Source organism: Miniopterus natalensis, chromosome 10, assembly GCF_054644295.1.
Source record: "Miniopterus natalensis isolate mMinNat1 chromosome 10, mMinNat1.hap1, whole genome shotgun sequence".
Lineage (NCBI taxonomy): Eukaryota > Metazoa > Chordata > Mammalia > Chiroptera > Miniopteridae > Miniopterus > Miniopterus natalensis.
The window spans coordinates 63,547,281-63,564,266 of record NC_142090.1 but is presented as its reverse complement, the minus strand read 5'-3'; the positions used below and the strand labels follow the sequence as shown (position 1 = coordinate 63,564,266).

Sequence of the window (16,986 nt, the reverse complement as noted above, 5' to 3'; positions counted from 1 at the left end):
CACTTTCTCCATCCTACAAGGGGTGTGTCCTACTTGCTGATATCTACACTCCTTTCAAGGTTGAGTTTCTAAAATTTCCTGCAAAAGTTGTTCTATTTCTTCACTAACTTTTAAGGCTTTTGAGTCAGAGTTGATTGACTTTTTTGGTGTAATAAGCATAAAAGAAAGAACTTACATGTTTATTAATGTTGTAAGTGTATAACAATGTTGTGATAAGTTTGTTCACTCTGAAATATCTCAGTCGTTATGAACGTCATGAAAAACATTGTTCTTTCAATGTTGTTAGCAGTTACCCCTGGGACTTACAGGACCGGTATGCTCAGGATAAGTCCGTTGTAAATAAGATGCAGCAGAAGTACTGGGAAACGAAGCAGGCCTTTATTAAAGCCACGGGGAAGAAGGAAGATGAACACGTTGTGGCCTCTGACGCAGACCTGGATGCCAAGCTGGAGGTGAGCTCTGTTTCTTTCCATCCCCGCACAGCCACCCTGCCACGGTCACGGTCCTGGGGTGACTCACCTGGGCAAGCATAGGTGTGCTTCAGATTTGAAGATCTATTGCAAACAGCTAGTTTATGAGGAAAATCTGGTATCAGATAAATTCAGTCCCAGCCTATTCTTTAAGAAAACACACAAAAAACCTACAAATTCTCATGTACCCATATGCCTCAGTTAATTTGCTTTTTCGCACTTAGTTGGAATGCATAGCATGTGGTAAATTCTCAGTAAATGTTTGTTGAAAAATGTTAATGCAATTAAAGAACCACCGCTAGTGATATCAACACTGAGCTCTGGCAAATGTTTTCATTTAGAAAAAGAAAAAAGGGCCCTGGCCTGTGTGGCTCAGTTGGTTAGAATTTTGTCCGGTGCACCAAAGGGTCATGGGTTTGATTCCCTGTCAGGGCACACACCTGGGTTGTAGGTTCGATCCCTGGTTGGGGCACATATGGAAGGCAATGTTTCTCTCTCTCTCTCTCTCTGCCCCCCCCTCCCTTCCTCTCTCTCCAAAATCAGTAATTTAAAAAAAAAAAAAGGGAGTAGCAACAAAAGATCCTGGAAAGTAGAGTCTAGTAAGCTTGGTGTTCTACCCTGGAAAATTCTAGAATGAATTCACTAAGCAGCTATTTAGTTAGACTAGTTAATAATACAGTAAGTTGAATTCATATCTGGTTGGTCCTGGAATACCAGTATAACTGGTCGAAGGCACACTAACTCCCTATCTTCCTGGACATTCTGCCAGTACTTTCGATTAAAATTTAAAAACATACTTCCATGAATGGCAGGGCCCTGAGAGGAAAAATATGTTACATGACCTGAAAAGAATTCAAAGTGATCTCCAGATTTAATATATAAGCTAAAATCAATGCGCTGAACATTTAATGGGACTAAAACAGAAAGCTCAAGATTTCGAGAAGCTTTCCGAGAAGGGAGGCCAGGATGGTGGAAACCGTGGTCATTTGGAACAGAGGGAGAGGGTCAAGGGGAGCTAGGTTAGCTGTCAATGGTATAGGAAGATCTGTACGTGGAAGAGGGATAATCCATTCTGTGCATCTGAGGGTAGAGCCAGTCCCAGGGCGCTCTTCATAGCACTCATTGCTCATGAAATTGGTTGGTTTGCCTACCCTTCTCCACTAGGAGATCAAGTTCCACGTCTGCCCTGTTCACCACTGCACCTCAGCCAGTCACACAGGCCACATTGGGGAACTATTAATCGGATAAGTGTCCATGTCAGTGCAGCTATTATTGGTTCCCAGTCCTCCCCCGTCATTGGAATTGTTGGAATAGAAGCTGGGTTTGACAGGGATGTTCTAGTGGAGATTCCTCCCGGGGAGAAGTACCACCAGAAGGTGTCTGTTCTGATGTTAGCATTCTAAATACAGTTGAAATGGTTTTAAGTTGCTTATGCTTTTCACATCTTACAGCTTTATGTTTTCCTCCTTAACATTCTAGTAAATATAAGCCTCACTCAAGGAGAAATTTAATGTGTTAACTATTAGTACATTAGGCACAGTACAGCAATATTTAGACTCTTGCAGCAGCATTTTTTACCGAATCAACTATATTTTAATCCAAATAGCTGCTGTCCTAGGCACAGAGTGTCCAAAGTACTTCACTGTGACTAATAATTTTACACATCAAAGACGTTCCTGTTGCAGAAATGTTAATACTGATGTTGACATTTATAGAGAGACTGGATTCCATCAATAAAATGTAATTAAACAAAGTGCAAACCATTTTTATGTGGTCTTACTGTTACCATACAGGGCAAGCCTAGAAAACAAGAAATTTTATTCTGCTGGCTCAAAGAGCTGTGTGCCCAGCTAAAATAATGGTCAGATTTCATTACAATCTGTTGGGAAGTTAATATAGAAATGTTGCACTAAGTTTAAATATTTATCCAAACTGCTTGTTAATAAAATCACTTTTTCAAAAATAGCTCCTAAGTACAAAATTAACCTGACAGAAGTGTTTCAGTGGGTGGCACCGCAGAGGAGCCCGACCAGATGGTGGAAAGGTTTCTTATCTTATTTTGGGTGTGGTTACAAGACTGTACAATGGTCAGACTCACAGAACTAACACTGCAGAGCTGTGTGTTTTATTGCATTTAATTTCTACCTCAGTGTTTAAAAAGTGAACAGTAACAACAGATCAGATCCTGAACCTGCTTTTTGAATTTCCTTGCTTGTATATTTGAGAATTACTGTATGTTGGTGGTTTGTGACCCCAAATCTTGATAGCAAGCATATGTTAAGGAACAGATTCACACTGCTGATTTTCTCATTTGTTTTTATGGTAAAGGTTTGTTGTTTTGGTGTGTGTTTTTTTTTTTTCTTTTCTAAACAGGTCAGATAGAGAGGATGCATTATAATGAAATGAGATTTAGGAAAGTTTATACTCTTTGTCCAAGTTTTATTGTAGTGAGCATTCCTGGGAATAGTTTTAATCTTGTAAGTATATATCTTTGCCTTCATTTTTATTAATTTGGTCATATACATTGTGAAGCAGATCATCTGTTTTGACTAAAATAGTGAAGCGCTTTCTAATACCAGGACATAATTGCTACATCGCCAGGGCCAGTAAGCTTGGAGGAAGAGAGGGAAAGCCTTGCCTGTTTGTCTGCCAGGTTTTCTAATTGATACCAGCCCTGGCTGTGGGCTGGTGGAGAAAGTGTGAAGTATCTGTTCCATCTCCTCTTGAGCTGTCTCAGTTTCTGAAGCGAAGACCAGGTTCACCATGAGTTAAAAATACAGCCCACCTGCTTCTCCCTTCGTTTCCTCTGTGATGGCTATAGCGTGACATTTGGTTTCTTCTCTGTATATTTTATGAAATCATTGGCAAACTAAGGAGTGATGGGGCTGCTAGATAAGCTCCATTTTACCAGATGTCTTCTAAACAGACAGAACACTCAGCTGATTGATTTTTGTTTGCTTTTTATAGAGTTGTTTACGCACGCCACAGAGGACATTAGGATCACAGACTAAGCTAATTTCGTGTTTTAAATATGATGCTTAATTGACATATTCTCCATTTTAAAAAAAGACAGCAAGTGGTAAAAGAAATAAATTAAATTATGAATGAATATTGGGTCTCTGGTTTACCAAGTCCTCTAATTGGGCCCTTCACTTAGGATTTCTGTTTTTCAGCTATTATTTCAATTGTCTGGAGGAAATCATTGTCCTGCAGATCTTAATTTAGATTGTGGAGATGATGAATCCCAATAAATACAGAACAATTGCAGCTTATTTGAAGGCTTCGGTTGCAGTTTTGTGTAGTACATCACATAACACCAAGCACACTTAGGCATGTGATCTTGTTTTTAGTCAGCAAATCAAACACTATAATTATGTTCAGTGTGATTATTTTTTATTTTACTGCTGTCTGTTTTATGTATCATTTTTTGTATTTTTATTACAGCTGTTTCACTCAATTCAGAGAACCTGTTTGGACTTGTCTAAAGCAATTGTACTCTATCAAAAGAGAATATGTTGTAAGTATACCATAAGTATGAATATTAATCTGTTAGACAGTACAGAATAGGATATTTTGCCTTACTGTATCATCACATGTGTTTAGGAAGCAAGGAAGATAAACTACTAGTGAGGAGGGTCTGTCTTTGCTCTGTAAGTGGTGGGGAGGAGGGTCTTTAATAATTTTATCAGAAATCCTTTACATAGGCTGTTTACCTTTCAATATAAGTACCATAATAGAAAAATTGTGTATTGGGTCTCCCATGATTTAAGTACATGCCATTTATCTTTCTAATCATAAAAAAGTTTTCTCAGTATTTTATACTTTGAGGGTTTTTTTAATTTGGGGATTTTAAAAATTGCCCTGGCTCTCTTATTTCTAATTTTGTTCTTTTTAAAATAACCAAATGGAGAGAGAAGGCACATACTGTTAATTCATTGACAGTGTTTCATTGGCAGCGCTTCCTCATCAACATTTTTATGTTGGATGTTGGGTTATTAGGGAACAAGACTTTTCCTCTGGTGATCCCATCTTAACATCATTACCAACAAAGTCATCTCTGAAATGCTAAATATCAAGTTGTACTTTAGTATGTTTTCATATTTCCATTTGTAGGTGATTTGATATACAATTTCTGTGTTTCTGAGACTAAATGGGAAGTTTTTCTGTGTTTAACTGCTGCCAAACCCCTTTCCAATAATCTCAAATTAACAGCTGGTCATTGTCCTTCATTAGTAAACTTTTATCAAGGCTATTTGGGGATAAGTACAAAGTCCCGGGACTTAGAGGCAGAATTCCGTAAATGATCTGTTTTAGTAAGTGCTGGAGTGAAGACTCCTCCTGGGCTGTAATGCCAGTCTTGAACAGTGAAGAAATCAAGACAGATGACACCCCCACTGCCACCATTTCTCTATCCCACATTCAGTCAGTCTCAATTACAGGTCCATTTTGTCACCTAAGTAGCTTTCGGGTTCTCCTTCCTCTCTCCACCTTCAGTGCCACCGTCTTAGTTCAAGCCACCATCACTCTCTCAAGTTTGCTGCGTCTGCCTCCTAACTGATTTCCCTGCCTCCAGTTGTGCTTCCTCCAGTCCCTTATCTCCACTGCAGTCACAGAGCAATGAGGTCACCCTCCCAGAGTTCCCAGTCTGAGCAACAAAATAAATAATGACTGTGTTGGATTATAACCCATAAAGTAAAATAAATATCCATAAAGTCTATATGGAAATAAACAAGGAGGAGAGACAGCTCCTCCTTATAAAATAACTCCAGTTAATAAATATAGAAAGAATGAGGGAGCCACAAAATCATCACGAGGCAAACACGACAGTGAGAATTGTGGTAGTTAGGATGCAATGGACGATACTATAATTCCTGAATGGAAGTTTGAGAAGAAATTGGATATTTGCATAGTCTCAGGTATTCCCCACCCCCACCCCACCCCCAAGACTTTTAATAATTACAAAAGGGAAAAAATCATAATTTTACAGTAGAGAAACCCAGTAGACAGCACCTGAAGAAGGGATCGAGGTGAGCGTCACCAGTGAAATGTGTGTTGATATCATACAACCCAGATACCATATACTGCACCTGTGTGGCTGCTTTCCCTAAAATTGGTAACCCCAGTCTAATAGTGAAAAGTCAGACAAACCCATATTGAGGGAAATTCTACAGAATACCAGACAGGTACTCTTAAGGGCATCAAGGTCATGAAAGACAAGAAAGGCAGAGAACTGTCCCAGATTGAAGGAGACTGAGGAGATGACAGCTCAGTGCACTGTGGGATCCTGGATAGGATCCTGGAACAGAAAAACAACATTAACATTAGTAAAATTCCAGTGCGGTCGTGGTTTAGCCTGTAGTGTTGTAGCAGCGTTCATTTCCTAGTCGTGATCAGCGTGCCATGGTATTGTGTCAGATGCTGACATTGGAGGAAGCTGACGAAGGATATGCAAGAACTCTGAATTCCAGTTACAGTTTTTCTATAAGCCTAAATTATTTCAAAATTAAAAGTCTTTTAAAAAATGCACATTGGAACCTATTGCTTCTCTGCCAAAAAACCTCCAGTGGCACTTATAATAAGATCCAAACTTCCACACCCTGGTTTATAAATTCCTACATGATCAGGCCCAGCTCACCCCTCCAGCCCCTCTGACCTTACCCATCATGTGACCTGAGGCCTTTTGTACTCACTGGTTCCTGCCCTAATTGCCTCAAGAGTGGCCCCTCCTTGTCATTCAGAGCTCAACTTCATGGTCCCCTACTCAGAGATACCTTCCTTGACCACCAGTACAAAGCAGCTACTAATCTCTCTTAATCTCTCTGGTACTGAGTTTGTGATTCCGTATTTTCCAATTTTCTATCTCCTGCTGCTTGAATGTAAATTTCACCAGAGCAGGCACCTTGTATGTGTTGTTCATTTCTCTAAGATCATCCATAAATTAATTCACTCTGTGCTGAGTGAATTCATGCTGCCAAGCTAATTGCTTTTATAGTTCTTCAGTTGCCTTTTTAGAGCACATCTGAAAATCTAATCAGCAATTAAATATAAATAGGTTTTTATTTGTCTCTGAATTTTTTTAACCCCAGTAGAGTGAAAAATTATAAGCTTTTGAGTCATGTATTACCTTAGAAGAATTTTAAATGCCTGTACATTAATTTTAGTATTTGAATTTTTAAAGTTAGCATTAAGGAATGAACATCTCAGAAAATGATGGCCATTACTAAGTAATCCAACCTGGAGCCTGATGCAGCTCAAACTTTTTCCATTGCCCTCTGAGCAGCTCTGCCAATTAGAATCTAGCTCTCAAAATGAAACCTGTCTAGCACCCCAAGATCAATCCCCCAGTGCACAAAGTAACCAAAAATGATTTTTCAAATACTTCTACCTACTTAGGTTTATTTAGGGAAGTGTACATTTCACCAATCATGTAATCATCCACGTTCCATGAATTGGTTCCTTCCTAGCCTTAAGCTAAATATGTTCATTTGTATGTGACTTGAGCCTTCAAGGTAAAAAAAAAAAAAAGTTACAGTAGCCTCATGCTATTATGAACAAAAATGTGAAACTGCTCTCCATGTGGAAAGAGTCATTGTGAAATTATGAGTCTCACACTGGAAAGTGAAGAGAAGAAGGAATAAAACGTATTTAAAAATTTTTTTTATCATCATTGGAATTTTTTTAAAGCTACATAGAACCATGGCAAAAATATCAAATAAACGTTTAAACAAAATGTAAAGGGATAACAAGGGGGAAATTATAGTTAATTCAATGTCACAAGCATTTACCTGGGAAATCCATAGTTTGCATGAGGTCCCTGTCCTGAGAAAGCTTGGAGTCTCATGGGAAATAGACATACACCCACCTACCAACACTCGAACACCAGGTGCCAAGAGGGCATCGCTCTCCTAGAGAAACAGGGACCAACTGCTTCCCAGAGGCAGTAGCCGTTGAGCTGGACTTTGACCAATGAACTTGATTTGGGGAGAGAAGAGGAAGGAAGGAGGTAGTCAATCATCTCTCAGGAAGAATGGGCCCTAAAAGGCTCTCCTCTGGAGTGTGTAGAGGGAACCACAGTCACAAACTAATGAGGGAGCCGTGGAGAGTTTAACCTTCGCCTTTGGATTTGCGGGTCCTGGCTGACATTCCACAGCCATTGTTGGGGAGGTTGTGCTGGGAACGGGGTGCGTTCTTAAAGAAATCTGGATGGTTCGTGCAAATGGGCAAGGATCCTAGTAGCATTTAAAAAGCAGTTTTAAGGACATATGATGTGTAAAAGCATCGGTACAGAAATGTGAAATAAGAGTAGCGGTGTTCAGAGTATGTGCGTGGCAAATGCTGTTTAAACGCAATATACTCAGGAAGCGCAGTGTTACTCCTACCTCGGCTGGGACCAGTGGCTGCGTAACAGCTCACTGCTCGTTACGTGGCGCATCGTGTTTGATTAAACCACCTCTACTGTGGGGACAAAGAGTGTTTTGCTGTTATAAATAATGATATTGTGCCTATCTTTGTCTATGTATCTTTGTGTCCATTTTACTACTTCCTTAAGGCTGTATGCCTAACAGAAGTGCGATGTCAAAAGAGACACTTACATTTACTGCCCAATCTGTAGGAAGCTTGTACCAGTCACTAGCTCACCAATAGTGTCATCTGAGGTTGTCTTTAAATATAAGGACCAATAGAAATAGTGAATCATTATGTTGTATACCTGAAACTAATAGAATGTTGTATGTGAATTATACATCAACTAAAAATAAAATAAGACCAAGATTAGGCATAACCAATTCAGATTTGGTTCCAGCTCTGCATTTAAAAAATCCACCAAGTCATCAACCTACCCACCCTCGCTCTTCATCCCCACCACCAACCAAAAACTTGGGTCATGGATAAGGTGTTTGAATTGCTTTACAATCCAGTAGAATGTAACTCAGAAAGTAGAGATCAAAAAGTCAGCAAGAGAGAAAAACAGAAGGGAACCGACTCTCCATTGTAGGCCGCCACCAAAGATTCCCACAGTCATACTTGACAAACTCAACTTTTTCATTTCAGCTCGAAGCAGCACATTATCGGCTCGCTTTTCAGTACAAGAGGTCATTTTCTGGTTCCGATTACAGGGCACCAAACGCACTGACAGATGTATTCAAGTGAATTTGATCTCTTGGTTTTTGTAAATGGAAGAACAGCATGAAAGTCGAATGGACGGGGTGGGGAGTTTACCTTGTAGCCTGTGCTTGGGATTTAATTTCATCTCATCTTTGACTCTAGAGGAGAGAAGACCTTGGGATTTGTCTCTCTCCTCCTCTCTGTAATAAAAATGCTCATTGTTCATGGCTCCTTTTGGTCTTTTCTTCACCAGTCTTGTCTCAAGAAGAAAATGAACTGGGGAAATTTCTCCGATCCCAAGGCTTCCAAGATAAAACCAGAGCAGGAAAGATGATGCAAGCGACAGGAAAGGCCCTCTGCTTTTCTTCCCAGCAAAGGTGTGTGGGCTTCCTTGGGGCCGTATTTGGGGGACCTGCTGAGAACGTGGGACCCAGTTACAAAGGGGAATTGCCCAGCGTTTTTCAGAAGGCTCTTGCCTGAGACCGACAAGTTATTCTGTTCTCAGTTGTTAGTCTGTTTTTGTTCTCTGATTAAGATAACAGGTATAATTTTTCCCCCCTCCCCTTTCAAATTTTTTTTTTTTTAAATCCTCCCTCGTATTTCTTCTGGTCTATAAGGGGGCATTTTATATCCCAATTGCTGAGTGCTGTCCTAGGCTTATATCTGACCTTGAGCATATTGCTCCTAGCAGTCAGTCTGGTCCCCTTCCAGCAGCTGATCAAAGCAGGAGCCTAATGAGACCAGGTAGAAGGGTTCCTTCTCTGCTCTCGGTGGACCAATTAACTTTAGAGCAGTGTTGTTCAAGAGGCCCTGAACTGTTCTGCTCAGACCCTGGACAGCACTATCAGCAGTCCCACCTGGGAGCCTGTTAGACACGCAAACTCTAGGCCCCAATGCAGAACTGCTGAGTCCCAATCTGCATTTCAACGAGATGCACATTCAGGTTTGAGAAGCTCTGGTGCAGAGGAAATTGTGCTAGGTCAGTGACTTCTTTTTTTAACACCACCATGACTCATTTTTATGGTCTGTGTAGAACAAGCAGGAGCCCCTGCATAAGTTGCCCTTTGTGTTTGAGAAATCGACACCCTCTCCTCCTCCTTCCCCAGTAACTAACTGACAGGCCTCCAAAAATGTCACTCTCTCTCATTAGGCAGGATTATAACTACATAAGGCTTAGAGGTAGTTTCCAAAAATATTCAGGCTACAAAAATTTCACTTACTCAGATCGTCCAACATTTTCTTCTGTGAATTTCTCCTTACTGCTTTCTCTCTCTCCCTGTGGGCCAAGAGCAGATCTATCACAAGTGTCCCTCTGAAAACCAAGGAAGGTGTGATCAAAAAGAGACCAACCGTGGCCGTTTTTCAGTGGTCCAGCTCCTGGGCACTTTGATTCTTCCTAATGACATTTGGACCCTGACCTTGTGGGCAACGCCAACTTTCCTAGTTGAATGAAACCATTTCTAATAGTGCTCTACCCCAGTTTTCCAAGAAAAGTGTTTCCTTATAATCTTGAATTGCACCTTTTAATCTTATTATAACTGTTTTTCCTTATAAAAATAATACTTATTCATTCTAGAAAAATTTAAAAAGAGAAGGACCAAAAGGGCAAAATTTAGAAAACAACTAAAATTTTAATAGAGATGACCCACTTTTAACCCCTTGATACTTTGTCATACACGCTTTCCTCAGCCTTACAAGGATAATTGATTCTTGAAAATTTTTTCATAAATTCTCATATGTTAACCATACAATTATTAATAATCTCAGGGAGAAAATTCTTATGTAGACCTGCATGCCAAAATTAACATCCATTTATGGGAAACAAAACTAAATCCTTGGACTCGTCACTACAAAAGCTGCTGTTACTGATCGCATGGTTATTTTATAATATGGCTATCCAGTGACACCCTTTAATACTTGTATACCAAATTATCTCACACAGCACACATTTGTTACCTTAAGTTTACATAATCCAACTTTGAGATACAGATAAAAACAGCCAAACAAATCAACCAAAACTATGCAAATGATACGTGGAAGTATCACTATTACAAACTAGCAATCTGCCCCATATCCATAATTTAATGCAACTTGGACAACTTTGCGATTTGAAGGTGGTGTCCTGCAGGATGGCTCTGGTTTCATGGAACTCAGCTGCTTACCAGGCACATGACATCCAAACCAGTCCTCCTAAACTTGAAGAAGTCGGAGGATTACTTGAGACTCTGAGGTAGTTGAATTCTCAGACCTTGAATGGACAATAATTTGGGATGTGCCAGAATTTGTTTTTAACATAAACAACATCGTACCATACAATTTTTGTGTAGTATTGCATACTGATTATTTAGCAAATTGACTTTTCTGATCAAATAACACTAACCACCTTTTTATGTCCATATATACTTTTTTTTTAGAAAAAAACATCCATAGCGTAGTATTCCATTGTCTATCTAATCATTCCATAATACACTTCACCTGGGCCCTTCTGTGCGTACCTGGGTCACTTCCACCTTTGCTTGCTGAAGGATAAATGTCTTTGGAGTTGACCTTTTGGTTCTTTGTTAATTATTCCCATTGGGTAGATTTTCGTGAATGAAAACGTGGGCCAGTTTTTCACTAGAGCTTGATGGTTCCAGTTGTTGAGTTCTCCCTTGGCCTGGACTCAGTCCCCGGTACCACCAGTGAAGGGGTTTTCACCTTTCTGATTTTATATGAAGCAAGTCACAGGGGGGGAAATGAGGTGCTTTTATGTGCCTTTTTCTTCAAGACCTTAATCTCTATCATCATGTTATTACATCTTCAAAAGTTTGGGTCCAACTTTACAACGGTCAGAGAAATCAAGAATATTTTATTCACAAGACTCTTTTTCAGCCAGTTTAGGGAAAGTGACAGAATCCAAGGCAAGAGAAAAAGAGTCCAGGAATAAGTGGGATCCTTAGGGGGGACAGCTGAGGACTCTTTCTCCCTTTCAGGAGAAGGCTTCCATTTTATAAACCTTCAAACAAGCATTTGTTTTACTGACTTATTGGGTAGTCATTGCTACAACTGCTCTTTCAGTGTGAGGAATGGTGAGTATTAAATTTAACCCAGTGCTGATAAAGCACAGGCTTACTTCATGGCACAACAATATGTCTTTGAAAACAACTTGCAACACCTAGGTAGGACGTGTGAGCAAGCTGTTTTTAAAGAAGTGCTGAATATTTAAATGCAGTGCTTTATAGGCAAAAGGAAAACGAAAGAAAATAGGATTTTTTTCTTAAACAGTTTATTGCTATATCCATAATCCGATAATGCTATTACATATGTAAGGCACTGTGGACACAGAACAAACTGCCAGGAGCGGACTTCGGTTCACTAACACCATTGTCCCCTCCACCTGGATAAGTTTTCATTTAAATTAAAATGTAAATATTCATCTTATTTTTATTTGTTGCATCTTTGCCCTGCAGCTTCATGCGGATGGCTGTTAATTCATCTGACATTACTCTTTGGGGTAGGAAGATGAAAGAAGCAGTATTCCCCACCCTCACCCCCCCGCCCCAAATAAATATTTTATCCAAAGTTTGATATACATCAAGCATTATATTTTTGCTGAATAAATGATGGTATGTTATGACCAATGTTATAATTATTTTGCACCCACTTCATTGTATAACATACATTCATTCCTGGTGTAGTCGTATCCTTAAGTTTTGTTTTCTAGTAAGGATCAAATCGCAGAACCTACTAAAAGTGCCTAACACAGTAAACCCTCAGTGCATGCACTACTCCACCTTCCTAGATCATTTAAAAATGCTTCTGTTTGCGCTTCATTCGCTGTTGGAACAAGCAGCAGATGCCCAGCCTTTGGAGAGTAATCCAAGATGGCCTAGCCAGGGAGACACGAATCACATACAGGTCCATCCCTCCTCAGAGGGTCAGGCTTCAGAGGAGCAGCAGGCAGGGAGTGGCCAAGAGTAGACATGGGAAATGGTTATTCTGAGACCTTTCTCCATTAACACAGGATTGGTTCCAGCTTCCAACAAGTACCCTCTGTCCAGGCATGAGGCCACCCCCAACAATACTGATGGAAATACTTCCCAATAGTACCGTTAAGTAACAGTAATCTAAGAGATCAGTACATGGCTGATCATCTCTGGTTGACTCATCCTTTCACGTACATTTCAGTTATAATTCATCAAGAATTTCCACAGCATTGGCTATGTTCAAGGCACTGCCTAGGCTCGTGAATTTAAGATTGGTAAATTGTCGAGGACTCAGATGTCTAGCCCGTTTGGTTTTAAGACTGTGGCTTTATCCTCGGTGTAGGTTGGCCTTGCGGAATCCTTTGTGTCGATTTCACCAAGAAGTGGAGACTTTTCGGCATCGGGCCATCTCGGACACATGGCTGACGGTGAACCGAATGGAGCAGTGCCGGACTGAATACAGAGGGGCATTATTATGGATGAAGGACGTGTCACAGGAGCTTGATCCAGACCTCTACAAGCAGATGGAGAAGTTCAGGAAGGTAGGAGGTTTTATGAGGGTTACCAAAAGGGGGTACCTGCTGGAAGGTAATGAGGTGTGATTTGAATCCTTTGAGTGACGAAGACAGAACTCAAAAGCACCAAGGATGCAATTAATCATTGCTGGTGTCTTTTTATGTGACAGAATACCAATTAATGTGATATATAATTCTCTAAGGATACGAGTGAAGAGACAGCTGGAAACTGCTGGGACTGACTTACTGGTTCTAATTGAAGTCAGGTTTTCATATAATGTGCACTTTTTGGAAGGTTGTCACTTTTAAAGGCTTTTTCATGCATAACTAAAAATTAGATCAAATGAAACTGGAAGGTGAGAACAGACTATTGTGGAAATCCTTTTTAATTACTAATGAATATTAAATTAACAGATTAATAATGCTCCCTTTGTTTTGTGAATTGGTTCAGAAGCATTAGGGTTTAGTTGTAGGATTAAATAATATGGCATTGACTCCATCTGTAATAGACCCCTTCAGAAATTTGTCTGAGGAAAATATATAGCTGAGGAGATGGGTATGTCCCTAAACTTCCCTGAGATAACTAGGGAGCAGCAGAGAACACTGTCCCTTGGTTTTTTAAGTATCTTGTGTCCCTTTAGCGGTTTGGAGATCTGTTCAAACAAGGATACATCCCACCAGTAGGTGGCAGTCATGCACTGAGTATTTGTGAAAATGCAGAGAGTTTTTTTTGTTGTGTACATAGTCGGGTTCTTTGTTTGGTTGTCTTAGATATATTTCTGGGTGTGAAAAAAAAAAAAAGCAAATGTTAGATTCGACATAATATTGTATCGACTGTCTTCTTACTCATTTCAAATGATTCAATGATATTGCTTAAAATCCCTAGGTTTCCTTTTCTGCACATCATTGCAGAGCTGTGAATGGGAAGCCTCACTGGTCCTCAGGAGGTTAGATGTATGGGGTGTGTTGGATGTGTTAGGTGGGGGATGTGTGGAGGGAGGGGACAGAGGGACCTTCTGTTGCTTAAGAATAAGGTCACCAATTCTTGACCTAGGTATTAAAATTCTTTTAAAAGTCAAGTCTTATTCTGGTTTGTAATTGAGAATCTCTCTCTGAAGGAAATCAGAGTCATTTTATATCTGATCACAGATGACCTTAGTGTGTTAACAGCGTCTAACTTCTTGGCAAGGCAGGCTTTTGAGCTCATGGAAAATCAGAACTGAAAAGCCCTTTAAAAATGAGCTAGAGAAACTCACTCATTCTATGAGAGAGAAAAGCAAGGACCCAGAGTAGTAAATAAAACTTTCCAAGAGTTGATAGCTGGGTATTGGCAAGCCCAGGCTACTTTTGAGATTTCCTGACTTTCGTATCAGGCTAGTAGTTGGGTTTGTCTTTGACACTTTATTTGGGGGTTAAAGGAGGGTGGGAGATGGAGTGGAGAGGTTGAAAAAAGAAAAAGGGGGGAAACCTCAACATTACTTGCAGGGCGTAGTGCCGGTCACTTTAGATCCACTCCATCCTTTAAATTTCGTAGTAACCAAGACCCAGGTTTCATTTTATATGTGAAGAAAATGGTATCTATTTTAAGGGTCCTACAAGGAAGTGAAAGTCAGAATCCTAGAAAATTATGCATAATATTTTCCCTAAGAGGAAAAACGGGGACGTTGAAGAACATACATAAAATTTAAAAGGGCATTTTCATTGTAATACCTCTCCTGTGATTTATTCATTCAACAAACATTTATTGAGCACCTGCTATGTGCCAGATAATAAAAGTAAACGTATGATTATTCTGGAAGGCCGGAGAATTTCATGTGGAATGGTGTTTATTTGGTTTTGTTTTGGAAGGTGGTTACTAGCTGTGTAAGGGTGAAATGAAAACCAAGCCCTTCGTCATTTGGTTTGAATGTTGAAACATTAACCACTCTTTAGTGTGATCAGTCTGTTGATTTTGGAAAATATGGTTGAAAAAAATTCTTTGCCTTAAAGAAGTAGCTGAAGCGATGCCTTACCCCAGTCCCATGTGTACTGGATTTAATTTAATAGCAGAACATGGTGTACTTAGAATTTAGGGAAAGAATTTTTTAAGAAGTCAAATGCGGGTATGTACTTGACAAGGCTGGACTTTCCACGGGGACAGGGACTGGAATGGTTCTCTTTACTGCCATAACTCCAGGGCCAGCCCTGCACCAGTTTCCAAGTTAGTATCCATATTGATGGCCAGATTCCAGCCATTGAGTTCGAAATGCCAGAAGCATGTTTTCACCAACCTCTAGAGCATTCCCACCACATGCAACTGACCTTAAGATGTTTTGGAAATGGACATGTGTGGTTTTGCAGGTAAGAAGTAGCATTCTTAATGTGTGGCCTGCCGCCCTCTTTGGAATGAATTTAAACTGTGGCGTTTGCTCTTCGTTTGGAGTTCATAACATGAAATTTAACTTTGAGCAAGCTTTCGTGTTTTGTCCCAGTTAGGATTCCTTGTTAAACAGCTCTCCTTTGACCTTTCGGGAAAGTATTCATTCTGAGCCCTCTGGGTGAGAGGTCAAGCTGCGGGTGGCTCCATAGGTGACACTGTGGGGTGGAGAATTTCAGCTTCCCCAGAGTTTCCTCCTGCCACTGTCCCATTTCAACTGGTGAATCTTGAACTGAAGTAGTATTTTGCTATAAATTCTGTTCTTTGAATTCTGAGGAGACAGAATTCTAATTCATACCTCACAAATGGGACCCCCTGATTATAGTCTTAGTATACATTCATTCGTTCATTCATTCATTCATCCAACCAATGATATTGAAGCCCCACTGTGCGCTAGGCCACACATAGGATATAATAGTGAGTAGACGGGCATGATCACTGCTCTCCCATCATGTGCAGTCACTTAGGGGTAGAGCTGGTAAGCACGGTGCAGCCCCAGGTAGCAAACCAGGGGCTGCCTGCAGGAAGCGGCATCTGCCCAAGATGTGAAGGGTGAGTGGGAAGGAGCTAGGTGGAGGGAGTAGGGAGAGCAGAACAGAGTTCCAGGCTGAGGAAGCTACTTAAATAAAAGCCTTTAGGTGAAAGCACTTCTAAGGACCAGAGCCCAGAAGGCACAGTGGGTGCAGGAACGGTGGTGCCCAGACTGAGGGACTGAAAAAGTCAGCACAGCCAAACCAGAAGGGACTCCTCCCAGAGGGCTGAGAAGGAATGGCAAGGTTTGAGAAGGGGAGGGGCATGATTAAACCAGTATTCTCAATAGCTCACTCAGATTTTTAAAAAAATTAATCTTAGAGCCCGGCCGGGCATGGCTCAGCAGTTGAGCATCGACCTAGGATCCAGGCGATCAGGGTTCGATTCCCCATCAGGGCACATGCCCAGGTTGCGGGGCTGCAGCCGATCGATGACTGACTCATCGTTGATGTTTCTATCCCTCTCTCTCCCTCTCCTTTCCTCTCTCTGAAATCAATAAAAGATATATTTTTTAAAAAAAAATTAATCTTAGAGAGAGGAAGGAAGGAGAGAGAGAGAGAAACATCGATTGGCTGCCTCCCACAAGCACCCAGACTGGGAATCAAACTCACAACCTGGGTATGTGCCCTCACCAGGAATCAAACCCGCCACCCTTTGGTGTATAAGACGATGCACCAACCAACTGAGCCACTCCAGCCAGGGGTTTCTCACTTAGATTTTAATGTGGAGAAGGATTGGAAGGACCAAGCCTTGAGTCTGGGAGCGCTGCTAGGAGGTTTGTGTATGAACCCAGATAAGACATGGGGTGCCCGTGGAATGAAGAGGGCAGTAGCCCAAGAAATACCCTTTTCTGACCTTTCCCAGACTCCGTCATGGCACCACTTTAATTACAGAGCTCTTCATTCTTTTTAGATACGAGCAAAATAAGTGTAAATAAATAAATAGCCAGATCAAGTGTACTTTCATGTCTAACCAAGGCTGTTTCC

At 40.6% G+C, this 16,986-nt stretch overlaps 1 protein-coding gene across 5 annotated transcripts in view; it reads left to right on the top strand.

The window, feature by feature from the left end:
- The window catches only part of ICA1 (islet cell autoantigen 1), a 124,059-nt gene that overhangs the window by 19,303 nt on the left and 87,770 nt on the right, over positions 1 to 16,986 (top strand). For 3 of the 5 annotated variants that reach the window (XM_087821183.1, XM_016218877.2, XM_087821181.1), the window contains 4 exons: positions 287 to 452; positions 3,915 to 3,987; positions 8,827 to 8,950; positions 12,882 to 13,080. In XM_087821183.1, the coding sequence (XP_087677309.1) occupies positions 287 to 452; positions 3,915 to 3,987; positions 8,827 to 8,950; positions 12,882 to 13,080 (562 nt within the window). The remainder of the gene's footprint in view (positions 1 to 286; positions 453 to 3,914; positions 3,988 to 8,826; positions 8,951 to 12,881; positions 13,081 to 16,986) is intronic. The other 2 variants (XM_016218878.2, XM_087821182.1) reach the window with 1 other exon arrangement.